We start from the raw sequence: 22330 nt of genomic DNA on the forward strand, positions 1-22330 counted from the left end.
TCTAATTCTTCTAATGATCTTTCTTTGAAGTATATTTGTTTGTTTAGTCTTAAAATTAATTTCACCATAAGTTCTGATTAGGTTTGCCCTAGTAAATTTTCATGTGAGTGGGAAACTATAATACTTAACCAAATATATTGATATGTATTTGAGTTTCCGCTTCTTTGGAGAAACAGATTTACTTAACAGTATTTGACTTGTGTTTTAATTGTCTTCAGATTAACTTATTCTTTTTTGTAGGAACATTCCAACTATGGGGCCATACCATTCAAGTAGATTGGGCTGACCCAGAGAAAGAGGTTGATGAGGAAACCATGCAGAGAGTTAAAGTTCTCTATGTTAGAAATTTAATGATCTCAACTGCAGAGGAAACAATTAAAGCAGAATTCAATAAATTCAAACCTGGTGCAGTTGAAAGAGTAAAGAAACTTAGAGATTACGCTTTTGTTCATTTTTTCAACCGAGAAGATGCAGTGGCTGCTATGTCTGTTATGAATGGGAAGTGCATTGATGGAGCAAGTATTGAGGTAACACTGGCAAAACCAGTAAATAAAGAAAATACTTGGAGACAGCATCTTAATGGTCAGATTAGCCCCAATTCTGAAAACTTGATTGTGTTTGCTAACAAAGAAGAGAACCATCCAAAAACTCTAGGCAAGCCACCAGCTCTTCCAGCTCGTCTCAATGGTCAGCATAGCCCAGGCCCCTCTGAAATTGATAGATGCACTTACCCATTTTTTCCTGGAACAAAGCTTACTCCAATTAGTATGTATTCTTTAAAATCAAATCATTTCAATTCTGCAGTAATGCATTTGGATTATTACTGCAACAAAAATAATTGGGCACCACCAGAATATTATTTATATTCAACAACAAGTCAAGATGGCAAAGTACTCTTGGTATATAAAATCGTTATTCCTGCTATTGCAAATGGATCCCAGAGTTACTTCATGCCAGACAAACTCTGTACTACGTTAGAAGATGCAAAGGAACTGGCAGCCCAGTTTACATTACTTCATTTGGGTAAGTTTAAAAATACTTTAAATAATATTGTAGAATATGGAATATTATAGATTATTTATAAATTATTTTGAATTCAACATTAGGGGTGAGTATTTAACATAAATTTTACCTCAGTTTTATGAATTTGTGGTAAATTTCATTGAGACTTTCCTCCTATAGAGACTTCTATGTTTAGCTTATTTATTTTTTAAAATATGTTTTTATTGATTTTAGAGAGAGAGGAAGTGAGAGGGAGAGAGAGAAACATTGGTGTGAGAGAGAAACATCCATTGGTTGTCTTCTGCACACCCCTTACCGAGAATCAAGCCAGCAACCCTGGCATGTGCCCTGACCTGGAATGGAAATGAAGACCAGTTGGTGCATGGGAGGATGCTCAACCAACTGAGTGAGCCACACCAGCCAGGGCTATTTAGTTTTTTAAAACATTACGTATTTACTTTAGAGTTTATGATTCTGTTTCATTAGTTTGTTTTGCAATGACTGATCCTAATTTGAAATAATTTCTATATAAGTTACAGGGTTTGTTACTTAAACCACTTTCTTTGGTAAAGCCTACCCAGTAATCTTTTTTGAGGGTAGGGGTAGGAAGTTGGTAAAATCAGGCATTTCAGATGGGTCATTTGTAGACACAGCCTTATGCTCACCAATCTGGAAATTACTCATGAAAGACAAAAAGCATTAAAAGATGTTTATGACCATTAATTTCAGGCTTTGAAAAAAGTAACTTTCTCTAAAACATTTGAGGGATAGTTAAGAAAGGCTTTGGATCCTTTTGTAGTTCATAAGCGTGATGATTGGGTGTTCACACTCTTATGTGGGATGTGCCTCCCACAAACCTTGTTACATCTTCAGCACACTTTCCCTCTGACATAAAAAAAAGAAAGACTTTGGGCCATATGCTAACTAAACATTGTGAAGGAAGAGGTGTAATACTGCTCTGGTATTTTCCTACTTTCTGTTTTTTGGTGTTTTGTTAGCTACCCCCTTCCCACCAGTTTGTCTCATTTTTTAAATTGCAGCTATATATTTCAGTTGGTGATGACTTTGTGCCCCAAATAATATTTATTAGAAGAATAGTAGTTTCTTGAAAATCAACTATAAAAAGGAAAGATTACAAACTAAGGATTATAATTGTGTTTTTTTATTGCAGTAGTCAAACTCGCTAAGCTTAAAATTGATTTGTTATATGATTGCAGAATTGTACTACTGACGCTTATATCCATTTAAAATTGATATTCTTAAAATTGTTAAGATAATAAAAGAAAAACATTACCAAAAGAGAAAGTAATTTTTACATGTTATTTAGATTTGCTTATCCATTATAGCCACTCCCATGGTATTATGAATATTTTTAGGAGATTCTGATTTGGAGATCTGGTCATAACTTTAGGACTGAAGGTAGAGTTCCCTTCAAAGAAACTTTTCAGTACTGTCCTTAGTTATTATTTTGGAAATATTTGGTAATTTTAGTCATTTAAGTTAATAAATTATTAGGTATGGTTTCCATCAAAGTACATAATAGAAACCTTCCATTTTTCTTTTAATAAAGACAAAGTTAAATATAAAATTAGGTGGGTAGCAAATAATTCAAATTAGGGTTTTTAGAGAAAAATGGATCAAATTATTCTTTTGGAGTAAATATAGATAATTAGTTGCTGAGCAAGATTTTCCCAGGATACTTGTATCTGATCCAACATGGTAATGCTGAAATATAATTTATTTCTATCCTCACTTATTTCCCTTACAAATTTAACTTAAATATGATTCTTAAAACATAGTCTTCTTAGTTTATTTTATGTTAGATTTTTCTGTTTAGACATGGTTTCTCCATCTGGTTCTCCCATAAAGAAGATCAGATGTTAAATGAAACCGGAGGTTTTTCATCAGCTTTTAATTTAATATTAAAATGATTTTTTTTTACTTGAGTACTAGGGCCATAGTTAACTTGTTATAGCTTTTAGTTCCCGAAGAAAACCCCTGTTCAGGTACAGTATTCCTTGCTTGATTATGTTAATCAGGAATAAAATAAACTTCAATAAATTAAATCCTTAAGAGGGCACAGGCAGTTTGCTTTATAGCCATCTATTTCAGATTTTATCACCTTCATATTAAAGCTTCTTACAATAAAAACTGGAACAATTTGTGTTTTATATATTTTTTCAGTTTCTATTCACCATCAGAAAAAAGAGCTAAGCCAAATATAAGCCAAAATTTTCAATTAAACTCTACGGGCTTGCTTGGATGCAGTATACAAGGCCTGAGGCCTTGTCTACAGACAGTAACAGAAAAATCCTTATTGTAATTGTCTAGAAATATGAGTGAAGGTTGAGTTAGAGGCAACTTAGGAGAAGGAGAGAGGGAATTCAGGATGTGGAAGAGTCAGAAATCAGGGGTCTAGGAATTTATGATCGAAAAACAAATGTCAGCCTTTCAGTTGTCATTTAAGTCATGTCAGGTGCTGTAGACAGCCAGGAGATTATGTGATGCCACATGGCAGGTTAAGGATAGAGTTAATGTCATTGTGGTGATGATCTGATGTGATTTTACCTTCTATTAATTGAGTGTCTGGACTTTTAAAAAATTGATGTGTTTTTACATGAAGTTTCCTTTAGATAAAGTTTGCAGGGTTTAATTGGATGGTTCAGGGTTGAGATCATGGTGGTAGTGTTGTGTTCTTAGAGGGGAAAGGGTGTTGTGTTTGTTACTGCTATCCTGCTAAATATTTACATGTTTCAAGCCTTAGATTTTTCTAAGATCTTGAGAGGTTATTGATTTGTTGTGGAGTCCCTCAAACAGAGTTCGTCAAGTATTAAATAACCTTTGGCTCTATTTTATTAAATAATTTGAATATAATTTTCTAATTAGTGAATTTAACTATTATTTTAAGACTAGAGGCCTGGTGCACAAATTTGTGCATGGGTGGGGTCCAGCCGGCCACCCCAGTGGGGCGGGGGAGGGTGGTCAGGGGGAGGAGCCATGGGCGGTTGGCAGGCCAGCCCCACCCCCTGGTTGAACTCCGGTCAAACTCCTGGTCGAGGGGACAATTTGCATATTAGCCTTTTATTATATAGGATGATCTCTTTGAGTGTAGTAATTACTTTAATATACTTCTATTAATTCTTTCAACTTGATATTTTTTCTAGTTTGATGCTATTTTGAACATTATTATTTAATCTTACCTTGATCTTTGTTAATTTAGTTTTTTATTTCAGAGCTCTTTAAGACTATACTTCTTTTTTTTTTTTTTTTAAATATATTTTATTGATTTTTTACAGAGAGGAAGGGAGAGAGATAGAGAGTTAGAAACATCGATGGGAGAGAAACATGAAAATAGAAGTTTTTTAAAGGGGCACTAGGCATCTAAATGAGTACTAGAAATCTGAGAGTTTACTTTTAGTGACCATTTAGTGCTTTTACCAGAATCCCAGAAACACTTGTTATATAGTCCCTTAACATTAATTTTTAAAATATTTTGGGGTTTTTTTTGTTCCCATTTAAAGTGAGCTCTATTTTAAGCAAAATGCCCTTAAATAGGAGGAAAGCTGGAATTAATGCCAAAATTGAACCCTCATTTTTCTTTTACTTCAAAGTTAGAGACTGTCTTCATCCTCATAATGTCAGAGAATAACCTCCCTAACCTCAATCCATAGGATAAGAAGTTGTGTTACCTGGTTATATTTAGGAACTTGTAATAAGTGGGATACTCATTGAATTTAATGGGTGGAATACAGAGTTGGGGCACAGGAGATAGATAGCTCTATACCAAATATTTGATGTATGGAGACTTCTTAGGTCATTTAATATCATCTTTTTAAATAAGACTTCTGTTTCAAAATACTGTATCTTTAATAATAGATCAGACTATGAGTGTGAATAATTCTGCTATTCTTAAAATTTTGCCTCTGTTTTGAATTGGGGCCTTCCATTATTGCCACTACTTTCTCCTGGAGGATTATTCATCATCTAGGACTGGAATAAGCAAAATCAAGGAGGTAAAGAAAAGCTCTGGAGAGTTATAATTTTGAAGAAGAAAGTCTTGGAGAATACTTACTGGAAGGAGGGAGGTCACCTCAGTGTGTATTGATAATTCACCTTGAGAGATATTTATTAACATCTCATTCAGGCAAGGCATTTATTTTCTTGTTTCTATGTTTGTAATGCTGATGAAGAGGTTTTTTTTGTTGTTGTTGTTTTGTTTTTTTACTTGGATGACCACCTAAAGTTTTAAGACAGGGATGAAGAGCCTCTTGTTACAAACCAGCTTATGCCATTGATTTAATTTAATCTGAGTATTCTATTGCTTTGGCCATGACTGATGAAGTTTAATTAAAGAACAAATCTTTTTTGAATGCCTTTCCTGTGCTAAGTGTACTTCTTAAGCAATCTGTAGCTAAAGATAAATAAAACATTGTTTTTGCTCTTACGGAGTCACAGTCTACTGAAGAAGGCAAGCATAGGGTATCTTGGGAGTACAAAGAAAGGGCACACCTCACACCTGATCTGTGTTGTAAATGGTAAGAAGAGTTTATGGTCAGAGGGGGACACCACATAAGCGAACATTTAGAAAAACAGCATGGTGGTGGGTTAATGGCAGAGTTCTATATAATGTTTGTTTTGGTAATTTTAGTTAGATTTTAATAATTGGAAATTGAAAGTAAGTAGACTTTAGTTAATTAAAATTTCAGCAGTTCTGCTTTTTAAAACTTTGCAAGTACTGTATTTTTTTTATTACAACTATGTTGATATTACTTGCTTTTCCTCTGAGCAAGTACTTTTTTTTCTAGATTAATCTATTCTGGTTTGTGTGGACCATTTTATGTGTGAATATTCATCTTTTTAATATTTTCCTGTATTTTTTCAATATTCATTTTATGGCTGACGTGCATATTGCTTCTCATATTTGACCTTGTAATTACATACATTATTAGAATCTTTACTTTTTTCTGGACAGTGAGTGGTAAAGTATTTACCAAGTATGATAATCACTATTTGTTCTATTTTTTAATATTTAAATTCGATTTTGATTTCTGTTATCACTTATAACTTGGTTGAAAGTTACAAAATAGAAGACAGCAGAATGAAGGAATCATATTCTGAGAAGTTTTAATGTGAAAAATAAGGTGCTTTTTTCTTATGAGCTGTCATTATTTCCAGATTGATGGGCAGAAATACAAAAAATCAAATTTTGATTTTAGAAATTTGCCAATAAATTGCTTTGAAACAAAGAGAAACTTTCAGTGTTTGGTTTTTTTTTAAATTTAAGAAATAAATTTAGGAGACTCTTAAGCTAGGTACCATATATGGTACTGTATTATAATGAAAAAATTAATTACAAATTATTAGAAGAAAAATGATAGTTTTAGAAAGTTATTCTTTCCTTTCCAGTTTTAATTATAGATTTGACTATCATGATAGTATTTCAGACTGATATATTAAAGAACAAAATTTGCTAAGTCTGCTTTAAAATTCACTTAGATAAATAAAAAGTAGCATCAGCATCAACATTTTATACTTTAGTTTTCATATGATCAAGTGGTGAGACGAAATTTCCATTAACTCAACTATGTGTCTTTGACCCTCCATGAGGGCCCAATATTTGTGAAAATATACTTCTATTCCTCTTGAAATTTAAATATTTTTTCTAACAGGCCATCATGTGGTATTCCTTATAATTTTTATCCTACTAACACTTGTATTAACAGACCATAGTTACTATGGAACTAGAGGCCCGATGCACAAAATTTGTGCAAGAGTAGGCCTTCCTTCCCTGGGCTTCCCTCTGGCCTCGGCTTTATCCAGCAGGATGTCTGGAATGATGTCCGGTCTAATTAGCATATTACCCTTTTATTATTACAGATTAGTACTGTGAGAGAAGCAGCTTATTTAATACTAGAAACCTGGTGCACGAAATTTGTGTGCTTGGGGGAGGGGGACCCTCAGCCTGGCCTGCACACTCTTGCAGTCTGGGAACCCTTGGGCGAAGTCCGACTGATGGCTTAGGCCCACTCCCCACAGCAGTTAGACATCCTTAGCGCTGCCGTGGAGGTGGGGGAGGCTCCCGCCACTGAGCCTGGCTTCTGGCTGAGCGGTGCTCCCCCTGTGGGAGCTCACTGACCACCAGGTGGCATCTCCTGCTTTGAGCAACTGCTCCCTGATGATCATTGCACATCATAGCAACTGGTTGTTCCGCCATTCGGTCGATTTGCATACTAGCTTTTTATTATATAGGATATTAATGAGTAATCAAGTAGAAGTACAATAACCTACAGTCTCAGCCACCAACAAACTGTGACCTTGGAATGGCAAATGAATCATTTACTCTTTGTGGACCTCAGTGCCTTCAAATATGAGGGTTTTATTTGGTGAACTTAAGTACTCTCTTATCCTCCCAATTAATGGTTTTGTTTAAAATATGGTTAAAAATCTTATGAAGGACCAAAAATAATACTTGAATTTTTTTTGTCTACCAAGATACATACTTACGTTCAAATAGTTGAAAATTAAGAGCTACTTCTGCATGAATTAACTCTCAATTTAATATTCCTTACTTTATACAATTCAAAGCTTATATTTGTCTACTTTACAGCAGAACAACTGGATTAAAAATAAAAGGTTCAGTCAGTCACCTGTTTTATTTGTATGCACATGTAATTGCTTTTTGGTTATTTTCTTACCTGAATTTGTTAATTGTAATCAAAACCAAGATTTTATAAAACTTAATTACTTAAAAGTTTTGAAATTAATTTTCTTTTTATAACAGAATCTAGGAAAATGATGTATATTAAAACATATCATCTGACCAGTATTTTTCCATAGCTGTTATTAACTGGCTAAAGTGATCATGTGATTTCATTTACTTACATGCATTTGTTTAATCATGCTTGATTCTCTATTATCTTATAATTTTTTCAACATCTTTAGCTAATACTTTTCTAAAATACTTTTCTAAAATACAACAGTTTTACAACAGTTTTAACAGTTGCTACTGCTTTATTAATTTACAAATATAACATCTGATTTTGTCATTTAATATTTTAGAAAATAATACTTTGTAAAATTTCCCCTTTTGAGTTAATGTCACAATAAAATTTGCCTTGTATGTTCCATTCTTATACATCAGTAGCAATTCATAATTTTGCCACATGGTGTCACCTAAATATATTTTTTAGCCTGGCTATGAATAGAATTTCAGTGTTGTATTGATTTTTCTCTCCTTTGGTTTGCTTATTTTGGGGGGTTTAGAATCAGTAAAGTCTCTGTGAGAAGCTGCACGTAACCTTCAGCCTATTACGCCTTTATCTCTGCTTCCTACTTTAGTAGACAGTGATTGCTTATACTACAGCAGTATAATTTAGTGAATGAACTAGTAAATGGAGACAGAAGTCGTTTTGAAAAATTGGTTTTACTGCGATGAAATTTATTCAAGTGATTGTCTGTACTTTTAACCACTTTAAAATTACTCCATGTCAGTTGCTTCTATGCCTTTCGGTTAAGATTAAATATAGAATCTACTCTTTATTAGCTAATTTCAGTTACATTATATATCCTGGAGTAATACATCCTTTATCTAAGACCTGGTAGTGCAGTCCCTCCAAGAATGATGAACTTCCCTTGGTGATTTAAAACAAACAAAATAATAAAAGTTAGTTTCCTCAACTAATTAGAAGCTTTAAATAACCAGAATATTAATAACTACTTGGTTTTTCTTGTTCCTTAGATTTGTAGTATTTGGCTAAACATATATTAGTTATTTGTGTGCCATTATCTCATGGCAAGTGATATTTGAGCTATTAAAAATGGCCTGTATGTAGACTTTTATATGCACAATACATATTTTATGAAAATGGTTTATTTGACTAGCTATATACCTTCTCGCATTGCTGTGATTCAGTAAATATAATCTGTATACAACACTGATAATGATCCTATATAATAAAAGCTCAGTGACCAAATGGTGGAATGACCAGAACAACTGGTCAACCAGTGGGCAGACACTCAGTGCAGTAGTGGGAGTGCCGCTCAGCTAACCGGGATGAGCAGCGCTCCCACAGCAGGCTGATCCCTGCAGGCCACACCCTCCACCAGTGAATGAATCCCGTGCACTGGGCCTCTAGTTTATACTATAATTGTATCTATGACTTTGGTTAAAAAGTATATAGGAATGCAATCATTAGAAACATCAATCTGTAATGCCTGATATTTTGGTGAATTTACTCTGAAATCCCTCTTTTGTTGTGTGTTTAAACAGTATAGCTTGATTTTTATACAAAAAAATGAATTCTATTGACACTCTGACTCTTGAATAAATAAAAAATGTAAACTGTTATGTACAACTCCAGCTTCTTTAATAGATATCTATGTTGACCTTCACTTTTTCTTCTCTCTTTTTTTTAATTCTCTCTTGAGGATATATTTTTATTAACTTTAGAGAGAGGGGGAAAGAGAGGGGGAAAAACATCAATCAGTTGCCTCCCTATATGCCCTGACTGGGATTAAACCGCAACCTAGGTATTTGCCCTGACTGGAATTGAACCCACAACTTTTTGATGTACAGGATAATTCCCCAATAGTTTGAGCCACCCAGCCATGGTGACCTTCACTTTTTCTTTAGCTTTTGATTTTCTTTTACTGTTTTTCTAAGGATATTATTACTAGAGATACTTCACTTTTTTAAAACCTTTATAATTCTATTTTCTAGATAGATTGTTATAATTATGACTGCAAGGTCATTAACTTTTTTCTTGTTACCTTTGTTTCAGCAATATACAGTAGGTCCTCGGGTTACGTCGGAGATCCGTTTGTACGGCGCGACATAATGCAATTTTCGCTATAAGTCGGAACCCACCTACATAAGCACCTATGTCACTCACATGGAGCACATACACAGCAATAATGAAGTGAAACAGTAAAAAAAAAAATTAAAAGAAAGATAACAATTCCTGATCTTTACTTGTGGCAAATAAATAACAAAAAACATAAAGCACATATGTATATACGGCGAAATGACGAACTTTTTTTTTTATAAATAAATGGGAGATGGCGATAACCACGAAACGACGTCGAGTCCGATGTAACCCGAGGGCTGTCTGTACTAATCTGCTTGTTTGCTGGTTATAATATGGGATAAACAAATCAATTTGCAGTATATGTGTCATATATGTGTTTGGCTTTTTTTTTTTTTGCCTCTGCTATATTAATTTTCGGTCCAGTGATGATCAGATCTGTAGTTGATTTATGAAAGTATTGGATTATTTTGGGCACAGAATTATAAGGCTCCAAGTGAGTCATTATGAATCTTTGGGAAAAAGGTTTAAAATTGTATTCTGAACTATATAGTTATAATTTTTACCAAAAGCAAGAGTTAAATAATTCAAGCAGGTAAATGTTAATTAATTTAAATGAGTCTCACCTGTGTATATTATGTTTCTACATTTGTTTCCTTGAAAGATCACAAATTGTTTCCTTGAATGATCAAGAGTCCCTTGAGGGATTCCTTGGTATGAACTATAGGTATGTCATACATAGAAATAGTAATGACAGAGCATTGGAAAGTTATTTCTTTTGTCTTGTGAACTAGAGGGAAAGAGGAGATACTAAACAAGAGTAGAATTACCCTGTGAAAGCATTCTCTTAGCTTCTGAGGGGTATTTACAAATACATGGGGTAGCCATGATTTTTTTTTTCATTTCTTATGATTTATTTAATAGCAGACTCAAGATTTTTAAGTTTTTGCATTGAAATGAATCTAGGATATCAAAGCCAGATTGAGTCATTCTACTCTAGAGATTCTCATATTTTAATAATTAAATGCAAAAAAAGTTATGTAGTATTCAGACTAAATTTTGTTCTGCATAGAGTATATATCTGTGGAATTTTTTTTTTTACTTTATTTTTAGAGAGAGAAGGGAGAGAGGGACAGACACAGATAGTGATGTGAGAGAGAAACATTGATCGGTTGCCTCTGTATGAGCTTTGACCAGGGTATCAGGTATGTGCCCTGACTGGGAATTAAATGTGCAACCTTTTTTGGTGTAAGGGATGATGCTCCAAGCAGATGAGCTACCTGGCCAAGGTTGTCTAAGATTATGTTTGCTTTGGGCATCAGAGTTTAATTAAACCTTGACAACTATGGAGGACTTGGAAACTGTAATATGAAGTAGGACAGTGAACAACTGAAGTATTTGGGGATGTTTAACCTGTACATACTAATATTTACAGGGGGAATATGATTGCTATCTTCAGATGTTTGAAGAGTTGGCACATGGAAAAAAGACTAATATGAAGCTCCAGGGTTTGGAATTTAGTCTAATTGAGGAAAGTTTCAGGGAGGTAGATTATGCTTTTATATAACCCAGACCATGTAAGCTTTTAAACTACTACTAAACAAAACTTTAACTTTTTATGATTTATTTTAAATATGTTTATGTTGTTAAATAAATACATAGGAGAAGAAAAGGTTTTGTATTAGACTCTTAAAATTCAGAATTATCTTCCTTACACCTTTTGGAGTATATTGTATTAGTCTTGCTATTCTGAAGTCCTCTGAAAAATTGCTTTTTGAAAATGTTATTTAAGGAAGTTTGTTTTTGGCATTATTCTCATGACTCTTTTGTTTATTATTTACTCCTTTAGTCTTTCTGTTCTCATTGTTAGTTATTAACTGGCAGCTGGCTGATTGTTAATCCTTGTTAATGCAGAGTGGAACGAAAGTAGGTTTCCAGTACATAAAACACAGAGCTTATTCTTGTATTATTTATTAATTTTTGTATTATTTTCCATATGAACAATGATAAATCTACTTTTGCCCCATGTTCTATATAAGTTAGTTAACAAATACTGAATATTACTTTGTATACAGTCCAGAGGATCGCTGTAGTGAATCAGACACAGTTGCTACTTTCATAGAGTATACATTCTATTGAGGAAGACTATTATTCAGTTACAGTTCAGATAAACACTGAAGTGTACAGGGTGTTTGAAAATGTATAATTAGATGATCTGACCTAATTTGAGATGAGAAGGTCAGGAACTAGAATATTGCATTTTAGAAATAATTTCAGCAAAAGGAGATTTAGTACTTTAAATTTAGTACAGCACATAGACTCAGAATTCCTGGATTCACATCTCAGCTTTATTACTTACTTGGAAAAGTTACTTTAACCTTCCTGTACTTCAGATTCTTCATCTGTAAAATGGGAATATTAACTATTTCATAGGGTAATTACATGTACTTAGTTAAAATTGTGTAAAAGGCCCACAACACTGCCTTTTTTATTTTAAAATGTGCCATATAAGTACTGAAGAATAGTATTCAGAAAACAAAGCCAAAACATTGGAGTTTCTAATAATTAACAATAAATATTATTACTACTATAATAATTAAGATTCTTTGAGCACTAATATGTTAGGCATTGTGCTAAATGCCTTTATCTAATACTTTATCCTGATGATATCAGAGATGAATATTATTTTAATGTCTATACTTTTTTTTTAACAAATAAAGAAACTGAGACTTCACTAGATTAATTCGCCTAGGAACCCCAGTTAGCTAAGAGGTGTGCTCTTAACTACTACTCTCTCTACCTTCACATAATTCCAATGAAAAACTGACCTTTGTCTTATGTTAAACATTTGGTAACACATGGTGAACATGTGGGACATTATTGGCAAGTTATTTTTCTAACAATTAAAATACACTGAGATGGGATTCCCACCCCCCCAATGTTTTACCTCCTTTTCAGAAACAGTTTTGTCCCCATCAAACTTGTAAACCAGACCATTCTAGTATAATGTGAACATAGGACATCTGATTGAATCCTAAATGAATCATTATAAGTTACAAAGATCTTATGAACATAATCTTGTTAACAAGGTAGCTTTGGGATTTTAGGTTTGCGCTTGGATAAGCATTGCCACTGGAAGGCATATGTGTCAACATGGCAGGTGATACGTGTTTTTCTCCATCAGATACTATATAGAATGACAATAGTTTTTAGTTAATACACATTTATACTCATTTACCATTTACATATTTATAATTTCCTTTGCTCTTTATTCCTCCTACACTTCCAAGCTTCCATTATGATTGTTTCTTTATTCTGGCCAAAGGACATTAATTTTTATTTTCCTTTGGATATGTTTATGACAAATAACCTCAGTATAATTTGCCTGAGTATTTCTTTAATTTACCTGCTTTTTGAAATGGTATTTTTACTTGATAAGCAGTTATTTTCCTTTAGCCCTTTGAGGTTATACTTCCACTAATTTTCTTCTGGCTTCCTTTATTTCTGTTGAGTAGTCAGCTGATATTTACTTATTATTCCTTTGAACATAAACTATTTTTTTTTTGCTCTCTGTTACTTTTAATATTTTTTTATCTGTGATTTTCAGAAATGTTACTATGATGGACTTCCGTGTACTTTCTTAGTTTTTATCTTAATTGGAACTTTTCACTACTTCTAAAATCTATAGATCAATGTTTTTCACCTGTTTTAGAAAGTTCTAAGTTATTCTGTTTTCAGGTATTACTTTTGTCCCATTCTCCTTTATATGGTACTCCAATTACACATATGTTAAATCTTTTTACTGTCATCTTTTCTTGCTTCTAAGATCCCTCTTCAGAATTTGCCAGTCCTTCTAGGGGAAATAAATACTCCTTCAAAAGATGTGCATACTTCTCTGAGTTTTCTTCTTTGTTTAGGACCTCAGTCCCATAATTCTTTATTGCCTAGGTCATTCTCAATGCTTTCATGTAGATATTTTTGCTTTTATAATAGTCTACATTTTCAAGTTCTCACTGGGAGGATTGATTAGTTAGTTGCCTATTTGATCATGTAAAAATAAAAAAGAATATTGTGACTTTTTTCTACTGAGTTATAATTTTAAGATGACTGTCTAAAAAATCTACACTTTTCTGTGGATTATCAAATATTTTTCATTTGTTCATACTTTTAGGCACAGTTTCTCAGTATAGACTTGGATATACATTTCTACTAGAAAGCTTTAAGGCACATAAAGAGATGAATGCCTAAAATGGATGACTGTCCAGAGTTGTACTATATATTGTTAAATTAGGCTTCAAGTAAATAAAGTTTAGCTGTTAAAAAGAAAAATGCTTTTTAAGTTTAGTGTTACTTTTGCCATCCATCCATCTCTTTTTTTTTTTAATATTTTATTGATTTTTTACAGAGAGGAAGGGAGAGGGATAGAGAGTTAGAAACATCGATGAGAGAGAAACATCGATCAGCTGCCTCCTGCACACTCCCTACTGGGTTTGTGCCTGCAACCAAGGTACATGCCCTTGACTGGAATCGAACCCGGGACCCTTGAGGCCGCAGACCGACGCTCTATCCACTGAGCCAAACCGGTCAGGGCCATCCATCTCTTTTTAAGGCCGAAGGAAAAGGTACTGATATTTATCAAATTCATTTAGATTCTTTGGCTATCTGCTTACAGAAACTAGGTAATTTCATTTGTTTTTAAAATCCTTTATTTTATTAGTATAGTAGTCCTTAGAAAAACAAACAAAGAAGAACTTGATTTATAAAGAAAGATATGGTTTTTTTCCGGTAATGTATTAACTCATAATTTTCATTCAAATAGCAGTATACTGTTGTCTTTTTCCATCTTCACAGAACTTCAGAAATGATAACTATTTGTCACCTGTTGCCTTTTCTCTAAATTTATTTTCCTATTTACTGATTAAAAGGTTTTAACTAAAATTCTCAAGGATTCCATGCACTCCCAAGATAGGGATAACATCAATCTAAAGACTCAATTCTCTTCTGTCTTCACTGCTTACAGACAGGGAACACAATCTCTTCAGCCTGGACCTATGTAGAAGAATTTGGAGAAAATAAACAGGTAAGAGAAAGTCTCTTAGGAATATTAAATGATATATTTAGTTTTCAGAAAGCCAATTTTAAGTTATTCTTATAAGGAGAAATAAAATTCTCCAATAAAACCTTATGAAATATTTTTATTATTATAGTTTTATTAATTATAAACCCATTAAGCAAAGTTTTAAAAAGTTAAACTGGTTTCCGTATTTCAGGTCTTCTCAAAACTTTTAACATGCCTAGTGTACATTTTAAATCACCAAGATGGTAAATTGTATGTTAAAGTCGTAGTTGCAAATGGGTATGTTATGTATATAGATTATCTAGCATTTCTCAAACTTACCCAAAAATAGAACTTTAATTATTTTCAAGTTTAGTAATCTAAAATTATTGTTGATAGGATTTAGAATAAAAGTTATATTTTTGAGGATTCACTGTATAGTTTTTTCAACATGGAACTGAGAAGGATAAGCTTTAATAGGAAATTACAAGTAGTTTATAATTTGAGTAAAGATTATTACTATCTAAACTCCTTTTTACATGTAGAGGCAAAAAGAATGTTGTGACCCTAGCCGGTTTGGCTCAGTGGATAGACCGTCATCCTTTGGACTGAAGGGTCCTGGGTTTGATTCCGGGCAAGTGCACATACCTTGGTTGCAGGCTTGATTCCCAGCCCTGGTTGGGGCCCATACGGGAGCAACCATTTGATGTGCCTCTCTCACACTGATGTTTCTCTCTCTTGTCTCTTTCCCTCCCTTCCATTCTTTCTAAAAATCAATGGGAAAATTTCATCGGGGGAGGATTAACAACAACAAAAACTGTTGTGGTTGTGTGGGTAGCAAACCATAGTTCTGTGTTCTTGAATAGGTTACTTTACCCTTCTGTGCCTCAATTAATCCTGTTAAAGAGTAAAATAATAGTACTTACCTTGTGAGGATTAGTGTTGATAATGTATAGTTATTTTTAGCACATAGTAAGTGCTCAGCATATAATAGCTTTTATTAATATCATGCTGCAGATTCAAAGAAAGATATTTGTTACGCTTTAGACATAACTGTTTTTATAGATATTAGCATAAAAATTCCAATATATGCTATTCCCAGAACTAAAGGGTGTCCCAAAATTCACGCAAGAAGTAATTTTGATAGAAAATACAGGTTTATAATTTTAAAAATTGTAAATTTTTTGATTCATAAAGTATACAGTATAGGGTTATGTATGGAATAGCATATCGGGTAAATGGCTTCCACGGCTTTGCTGGCACATACGCACTCTTTTTTTGAAATTTTCCATGACTGAAATGCGGCTACTCAGGCAATAACAGTTAATGGTGCTCGCTATCGTGACATGATAATCCAGTTTTTTGTGCCTAAATTGCAAGATATGGATGTGGACGACATGTGGTTTCAACAAGACGGTGCCACATGCCATACAGCCCGAGAAAAAATTCATTTACTGCATGAGTCATTTTCTTGGTCCTGTAATTTCCCGTTTTGGTGATCAGAATTGGCCACCCAGATCATGCGATTTAACGCCGTTGGACTTTTTTTGGGGTGGGGGGTTGAAGTCTAGGTTTATGCCAACAAGCCCATGACCACCCACGCCTTGAAGGAGGAAATTGAGCGCTGTATCAACAAAATTCAGCCACATTTATGCAAAACAGTCATGGAAAATTTCAACAAAAGAGTGCGTATGTGCCAGCAAGGCCGTGGAGGCCATATACCCGATATGCTATTCCATATATAACCCTATACTGTATACTTTATGAATCAATAAAAAATGTACAATTTTTAATTATAAACCTGTCTTTTCTATCAAAATTACTTCTTGCGTGAATTTTGGGACACGCTTTACCTTTTCCTATAGGTTTTTATATTTGAAATTTTGAATTATGAGGACTAATTTTACTTATAGAAATGAAACTTGAAAAGAGTTATCTTTTTTTAAGGGCTTTATCTTCTTTTCACTTTTGCCCAGATATTATTTCTAGTGAGCTACAGTTTTCGAGCTATTATTGAAGCCTAGATTGTTGCAGTTCAGATCATAATTTTTTCTCTGCCATTCTATTACTGTCTTTCCAAGTGGTTTAGAAAGTAGCATTAAAAGAAATTTGACATAATTAATCTCTTAATACAAAGGAGCAAACTAGAAGCTCTAGATAGGATTTGTTTGGCCTCGTCAGCTTTTTGAAAGGAAAGCAACTAGGCTTATTTTCAGTACAAATAGCTAGATGCCTACTGATTTCCATTTGGTTCTTTTTGAGTTTTGTTTGTTTGTTACATCTTGGCCTCTGAAGGTATTTCAGTTTGTAATCACTTGTTTTTATTATATTTCAAGAATTTTTGTTTTGCTTTTAAAGTACTATATATTATTCCTATTAAAAGTTTTTGCCAAACTGATTTATAAAGTTCTTCCGTGAAATAACTGTTTCTAAGGCCAAACAAATTTGGGAAAAACTGTACTGTGTACTCCCCTGGGGAAATCATAATGCATATTAGCATATTGAATAATTGTGGTAGCAATCTGTTTAACTGTCAAACTTATCTTTCCTAAATTTTTCCAAGTTTTTTTTTTTGCTAAGGGATTCTTCTTTTGAGGTACTTCAACTGTATGGAATGTAGTTTGGGAAACGCTGGAATTAACTCAAGAGAAACACTTGGGTTTGTTTATAACTTTATTGAGGTATAATTGAAATACAAAAAATGCACATATTTAATATCCACACTTTCCCTGGCTGGTGTTGTTCAGTTGGTTGGGTGTTATCCTATGCACTGAAGCAGGGGTCCTCAAACTTTTTAAACAGGGGCCAGTTCACTGTCCCTCAAACCGTTGGAGGGCCGGACTATAGTTTAAAAAAAAACTATGAACCAATTCCTATGCAGACTGCACATATCTTATTTTGAAGTAAAAAAACAAAACGGGAACAAATACAATATTTGTATTTGCATGTGGCCCGCGGGCCGTAGTTTGAGGACCCCTGCACTGAAGGGTGGCCAGTTCAATTCCCAGTGAGAGTGGGCCCGACCCCTGGTAGGGAGCCTGCAGGAGGCAGCCCATCAGTGTTTTGCTCTCACACAGATGTTTCTCACTCTCCCTCTCCCTTTTCTTTCTAAAAATCAATAAAAAAATCGTAAAAAAAAAAAGTACACTTTGGTCAGTTTTGACATATATTCATCTGTTAAATGACACCACAATCAGTAAAACACATTTCCATCACCCCTAATGTAATTCATTCCTCCTCTCTTTCCCAGGCAACCACTGATCTGCTTGCTGTCACTATAGATTGGTTTGCATTTTTTAGAATTTCAAACCCTTGTTTTTGAAGATTTAAATTATAATCTTCAGATAATTTAAAATCAGTTTCTTAAAAATAAACCTATAGATATCACTGTTTCAAGCTTACATGGGATGGTATATTGTAAACTTAAAAAACCATTTAGTTAAAATCAAAAGCAGATGAAATTTTTTCTGAATTTGAATCTGAAAAATATCATTACTCTAGTAAAAATAGAGAATTAACCAACTAGAACGTTATAAGAAACCAGAGACAGTAACTTCCTTTCTTAACCAGCCATCCATTACTAAGATTAGCATACTCAAAGCCTCCTCTAAATCATCTTAAAACAGACTGACCTAAACTACTCTGGGCTTTTCTTAGAAGAAAAACAAACAAAAAAACATCGGCTATTTCTTATCTACTTCTTGTCCTTTGCTGTCAGTTGTCTGATAGGAAAACTTAAGTAGAGGATAAAAATTATCTTTTTAAATTTTGTCAAAATATAATTGTAATAGGGAAAGTAAATGATATTTAAAAAATCAGTGAATTTGATCATACTAATGTATTTCAGCCAAAAGTATCACTTAAAATTTTCTAGTTAATGCTTTTTAAATATTTCATAGGTTTAAGTTGCTTAATAACTAGCAATTCTAAAAAATCTCGCTTCTATTTTACACTTAGCTTTTGATTTTCTGTACTAGGATGGAAAGTACAAAGTATGATAAATGTTATTTATATTTTATAATATAGATGAATTTTTTTAACTCAGTGTTTGAATCCAGCTGTACTTCACCTTCTAGGTATGTACAGTGTTATTTAAAAAACACTTTGTTTTTCAGATGAAATTCAGTGGCCCAGTGAAGAAAAACTATTGAATTATTTCAATCATGGTTATTTGAATATTAGCAATTGAAATAATAAAATGGTGAAATAACATTAAAATAATTTTAATGTCCCATCAAAATGGAAATAAATATTAAAATATGAGGTATGGGAAATATGTTGCATAGAGCAAAATATCGGGTGCTTCACTCTTATAGATTGGTGTTGGGAGTGTAAAATGGTATAAGCTGTGTTTGATGGTACCTCAAAAAGTTAAATATAGTGTTACCATATGTATCAGCAATTCCATTCCTAGGTATTCACTCAAGCGAATTGAAAACATGTCCATGCAAAATCTTGTACAAATTATTTCTTAGCAGCATTATTTATAGTAGCCAAAAGGTAGAAACAAACTTAATGACCATTGACTAGTTAATGGATAAATAAGATGATGTATAGTATACATACAATGAATATAAAAAGGAAAGAACTTCTGGTACATAATACAACATGGATGAACCTTGAAAACATTTTATACTAAGAAGCCAGTTAAAAAGGATGACATAATTGTGTGGTTCAATTTATATGAAAAATCCAGAATAGGCAAATCTATAGAAACAGAAAAAATTAGTGGTTGCTGGGGCTGGGGGAGAAGGAATGGGGAGTGACTGCTAATAGGTACTGGGTTTCTGTTTAGAGTGATGAAAGTATTCTCTATATTGGTGTGGGTTGCACAACTTTATGAAATACTTATAAATCTTATAAACATCCGAAGCTTTTTGTTTTCTAATCTTTGTAGTATTTGGGGAAGATTTTCCTCTCTGGATTTATCCTGTATGAATAAAGTCATCAGTGTCAATTTCTAATTTTTTATTTTGATTTAGTCTCCTTAAAAATGTGAGAATAAAACAGTTGAGTAGAATATTTTTAAAATTAAAGGCTTACAGTATGGTACTATCAGAAATGCACATTTTCAGACCTAAGCACTATGCCATTAGCCAGTTTTCTGGCTATGTTTGTGAAGTCTTCCTCTGAAGATATCTCTTCTGTCCACATTTCATGAATAATAGGCTGCATTAGCTCTTGAATGGATATAAACCCAAAATGAAAGTGATTTCTCTGGGAAACATTTCCCTTCCTACTAAAGACCTGCTCTTCTTTAGTCTTGTCTATTGAAATTGAAAGAGCTTTTAGTTGTATCATAGCCACATGGCTTAAAAGAATTTGATTGTATTGGCGTAATTATCTTTAGGAGGAGAGAACCAGAACTTTTTCTAAAGCAATTTATTTGAATTATAAGAGCACTAACTTTCTGTTTATACTTAATACCATGACCCTTCAGGCAAAGTGGATCCTTTAAGACAGGGGTCCTCAAACTACGGCCCGCGGGCCACATGTGGCCCGCCGAAAACATTTATCCGGCCCGCCGGGTGTTTTTGCCGCCGCTGTGTGCATAGGAATTTGTTCAGTTTTTTTTTAAACTGTAGTCCTGCCCTCCAACGGTCTGAGGGACAGTGAACTGGCCTCCTGTTTAAAAAGTTTGAGGACCCCTGCTTTAAGAGAAGAATTCTGTGATACCTGCAATTACCCTACTTTGGTATCCAAGTAATTCTTTATCCAATTTTAAAATACTAGGAATATTTTGAACTGGATGCTTTTAATGTCTTTATGTCTTCTTGGAACAAACTGCTTTTATTAATCTTGTACCATTAATAAAAATACGAAGGTTATAAAATTATTCTAATTAGTGTTTTATAATGCTGGAAATCAAACCAATGTTTAATTGATTTTTATTTTTCCATTTTTTTTCTTAACTAGGTCCTTTCTGATGTTGCTTGAGCTTATTCTTCTGCAGTTGATCTCATTCCTGTTGGCTAAATATTAAGTCCCATGACAACATTAAGTTAATGCTCATTTGTTTTAGGCCTCATATATAGTTCCAGGAAATATTGAAACAAACTTTTATCTGTATATTAAATGACCTAATTCCTTTTTGTTCATTCTTAAAAACACCATAACTTCTATAAATAATCATTTTATAATATTGTCACACCTATGGCTTATTCTGTACTAAAGAACATAGTTGAGTTTTTGGAAAATATGGGATTTACAAATTTGGTCTTTAATATTTACACACATCTATAAACATTACAATTAATGAAGCAGGAAATTATTGCTGCATAAGATGAATGTTTATTGTGAAGCAGTAATATTTCAAATGTAATTGTTTTTTAAAAAATTTGGTTAAATTTTTGGATTTTTCTATACTATAAGTTGATAATGGTTTTTTGAAGTTTATTTTATAAAGATGATTCATTTTACTGTTTTATGGTACCAGTAGGATGCTAATATTAAATTGATGTGTTGAGTTATATAAATGTTTATATTAGTATTTAAATAATGAAATATTGGACAGTTAGTTTTATAGTCCAGGGGTGAATGTTTTTGCTGGTTTGATGCCTAATACAGTTTCCAAAAGAGAAGCAAATATGAATTTGCTATTTTTATCTTAAGAAATCAGAGCTTTTTTGTGATAAAAAAGACACAAAACAATTAATAGATATCCAAGAAATAGATATCCGAGAATGTATTTTAGTAAGATCTCTGAAGCACTGTCAGTGAAAGAAACATAATACTGACTGATAAAACAGTCAGGATTTGCCATGCAGTGGATACTGACACAGTCTTTACCAGCAATATAGTATTGCCAGGATTTTGAAGGTTAGAACATTATGTTAAATGGTGATTATAGTTTTAATGCTTTATCTCTTTGAATTAAATTTGTATCCATAAAGATGTGCAGCATAATTGTTCATGTATTTATTTACAGACTACAATTTCCGTCGCAGCTCAATAAATAGTCTTTCCCCTGTTAGTGCTACCCTCTCTTCTGGGACTCCCAGCGTGCTTCCTTATACTTCAAGGCCTTATTCTTATCCAAGCTATCCCTTATCACCAACAATATCACTTGCTAATGGCAGCCATGTTGGACAGCGACTGTATATCTCCAATCAGGCCTCATTCTTCTGAAGAAAAACTGTAAACATGAGTATGAAAGTTTCTTTGTAAAGCATGCTAATTAAAATACTGTTTTATTTTAGAATTGGGTTTGCACTTTTGGTTTTAAAATGATAAATATATATTTCAACAAACATGAGCCATAATTCAGAATAATCCACCATTGTGTAGAACTTATAAAAATGTAAACTTTTGCCACTTTAAATACTTCTAATTCATGAGTAAGCAATAGAACCCATTAGTTTATGCTAAATTTTTGCATAATAACTTTGCTACATAGCATTTCGCAATATTAAAGCACTTGCAGACAATGGTTACATTGGATTTTATTACCAAGGATCACTATATGTCT

General features: G+C 33.1%; 1 protein-coding gene and 1 non-coding gene across 3 annotated transcripts in view; both read left to right on the forward strand.

The window, feature by feature from the left end:
• Positions 1 to 21990, forward strand: part of RBM46 (RNA binding motif protein 46) — a 34059-nt gene extending 12069 nt beyond the window's left edge. The window contains exons 4-6 of one of the 2 annotated variants that reach the window (XM_006081818.2): positions 241 to 1023; positions 14827 to 14886; positions 20779 to 20931. In XM_006081818.2, the coding sequence (XP_006081880.1) occupies positions 241 to 1023; positions 14827 to 14882 (839 nt within the window). In that variant the 3' untranslated portion in view covers positions 14883 to 14886; positions 20779 to 20931. Of the gene's footprint in view, positions 1 to 240; positions 1024 to 14826; positions 14887 to 20778; positions 20932 to 21790 lie in introns of those variants that run through there. The other variant, XM_006081817.3, reaches the window with a different exon arrangement.
• LOC111826563 lies at positions 1790 to 1893 on the forward strand. The gene has a single exon (XR_002829916.1). It is a non-coding gene; the product is annotated as a small nucleolar RNA U13 (small nucleolar RNA).
• Positions 21991 to 22330: the final 340 nt, after the last annotated feature.

The sequence above is a fragment of the Myotis lucifugus genome, unplaced genomic scaffold, assembly GCF_000147115.1.
Source record: "Myotis lucifugus unplaced genomic scaffold, Myoluc2.0 scaffold_1, whole genome shotgun sequence".
NCBI lineage: Eukaryota > Metazoa > Chordata > Mammalia > Chiroptera > Vespertilionidae > Myotis > Myotis lucifugus.